Source organism: Colobus angolensis, unplaced genomic scaffold, assembly GCF_000951035.1.
Source record: "Colobus angolensis palliatus isolate OR3802 unplaced genomic scaffold, Cang.pa_1.0 Scaffold381, whole genome shotgun sequence".
NCBI lineage: Eukaryota > Metazoa > Chordata > Mammalia > Primates > Cercopithecidae > Colobus > Colobus angolensis.
The window spans coordinates 1,841,534-1,843,516 of record NW_012117166.1 but is presented as its reverse complement, the minus strand read 5'-3'; the positions used below and the strand labels follow the sequence as shown (position 1 = coordinate 1,843,516).

Below are 1,983 nucleotides of genomic sequence, written 5' to 3'. Positions count from 1 at the left end.
TGTGTTGAAAATGCAAATCCCCTCTGTGTTTCCACAGAATGTTGTTTTCTTTACCCAAGTCATATATAGGCACTTTGAAACTAATTAATATTTTAAATAAGTTTACATCAAATTTGCTATAACATTGGATTATTAGGTTATTATCAAACTTGTTGGGATATCTTTTTCAATCTATCTACTTTTTTATATTTTATTTTTTGTGGTCTTAAGTTTTGCATTTACGTAAAATTCAGTTAAATAAAGAACACTTGCAGCAATGTTATGGGATTGGAACTTAAGGTATAAAGTATTTATATTTCCTTTAAGGCTATGTTTAATTTTCAAATAATATCAAATAAATTTGATGTTATTTCATGCTTTTCAGACAAGATCTCTGAGCCAGAGTTCTTCATTTCTCTTTTTTATATTTGGAATATAATCCAAGTATTTGGTCATTGTCTAAAATTACCAAAGAAAATTTCTGTCAGGATAGGCTCCTCTTTTCATCTTTTGCCAGAATTTCTGGGGTGAATGCAGACTGGAACTCTTAGCTAATGGACTGACTTTATTCTTTATATACTATGTCCATAAAATCAATGCATGACTTCATTACTGCAAATGAAAAGACACAATCAAAGCTGTGTGCTTGAATTCATCCTCTTGGGTTTTTCTAACTTTCCTGAGCTCCAGGGGCAGCTCTTTGGGGTTTTCCTGGTTATTTATCTGGCGACCCTGATAGGAAATGCCATCATTATAGTCATCATCTCCCTAGACCAGAACCTCCATGTTCCCATGTACCGGTTCCTCCTGAACTTATCTGTGGTGGACCTGAGTTTCAGTACAGTTATTATGCCTGAAATGCTGGTGGTCCTCTCTACTGAAAAAACTACAATTTCTTTTGTGGGCTGTTTTGCACAGATGTATTTCATCCTTCTTTTTGGTGGGACTGAATGTTTTCTCCTGGGAGCAATGGCTTATGACTGATTTGCTGCAATTTGCCATCCTCTGAACTACCAAATGATTATGAATAAAGGAGTTTTTATGAAATTAGTTATATTTTCATAGGCCTTAGGTTTTATGTTAGGTACTCTGCAAATGTCATGGGTATCTAGTTTTCCCTTTCGTGGCCTTAATGAAATTAACCATATATCTTGTGAAACCCCAGCAGTGCTAGAACTTGCATGTGCAGACACGTTTTTGTTTGAAATCTGTGCATTCACAGGCACCTTTTTGATTATTTTGGTTCCTTTCTTGTTGATACTCCTGTCTTACATTCGAATTCTTTTTGCTATCCTGAAGATTCCATCAACTACTGGGAGACAAAAGGCCTTTTCAACCTGTGCCTCTCACCTCACATCTGTGACCCTGTTCTATGGCACAGCCAATATGACTTATTTACAACCCAAATCTGGCTACTCACCAGAAACCAAGAAACTGATGTCACTGTCTTATTCACTTCTGACACCTCTGCTGAATCCACTTATCTACAGTCTGCAAAACAGTGAGATGAAGAGGGCTTTGATGAAATTATGGCGAAGGCGAGTGGTTTTACACACAATCTGACTGTGTTGAGAAGCCATGTAAGATTTAGTCACTGCCTGACTGTACACAACCTAAATTTAATAAATGGTGAAAAAGTTTGCATTTTTTGGCATGAGGATGATTAATTTCTTGAGTTCTCCAAGTTCGATTGTATATCAGGAGCATCTTTATATGTTAACGTTTTTAGTTTTTTTCACCAATGCATAATATTCCTTAATATTGAATATAACACAATTTCAACAATTTGTTTAGCAATAGCCCTACTAATGGTTATTTTTTTGGTCACAATAGATAATGCTAAAACAACCTGTTTTTATATATTTATAAATTCTGGTGCTTTAATTTTTACAGAATAGCTTTCACAAAGTAGGTTCGAAGGGTCAAAACAAATGTGAGTTTGCAAGTTTTCATAGGTATTACTGAGTTACTTTTCTAAATGATTTTAACGACTTCAGACTGACC

The 1,983-nt window shown here is 35.0% G+C and overlaps 1 protein-coding gene across 1 annotated transcript; it reads left to right on the top strand.

Moving 5' to 3' along the window:
* Nucleotides 1–597: 597 nt before the first annotated feature.
* LOC105520566 (olfactory receptor 10A6) lies at nt 598–1,542 on the top strand. The gene is given in 1 exon segment (XM_011954363.1): nt 598–1,542. A coding segment is annotated over 1 exon segment (945 nt).
* Nucleotides 1,543–1,983: the final 441 nt, after the last annotated feature.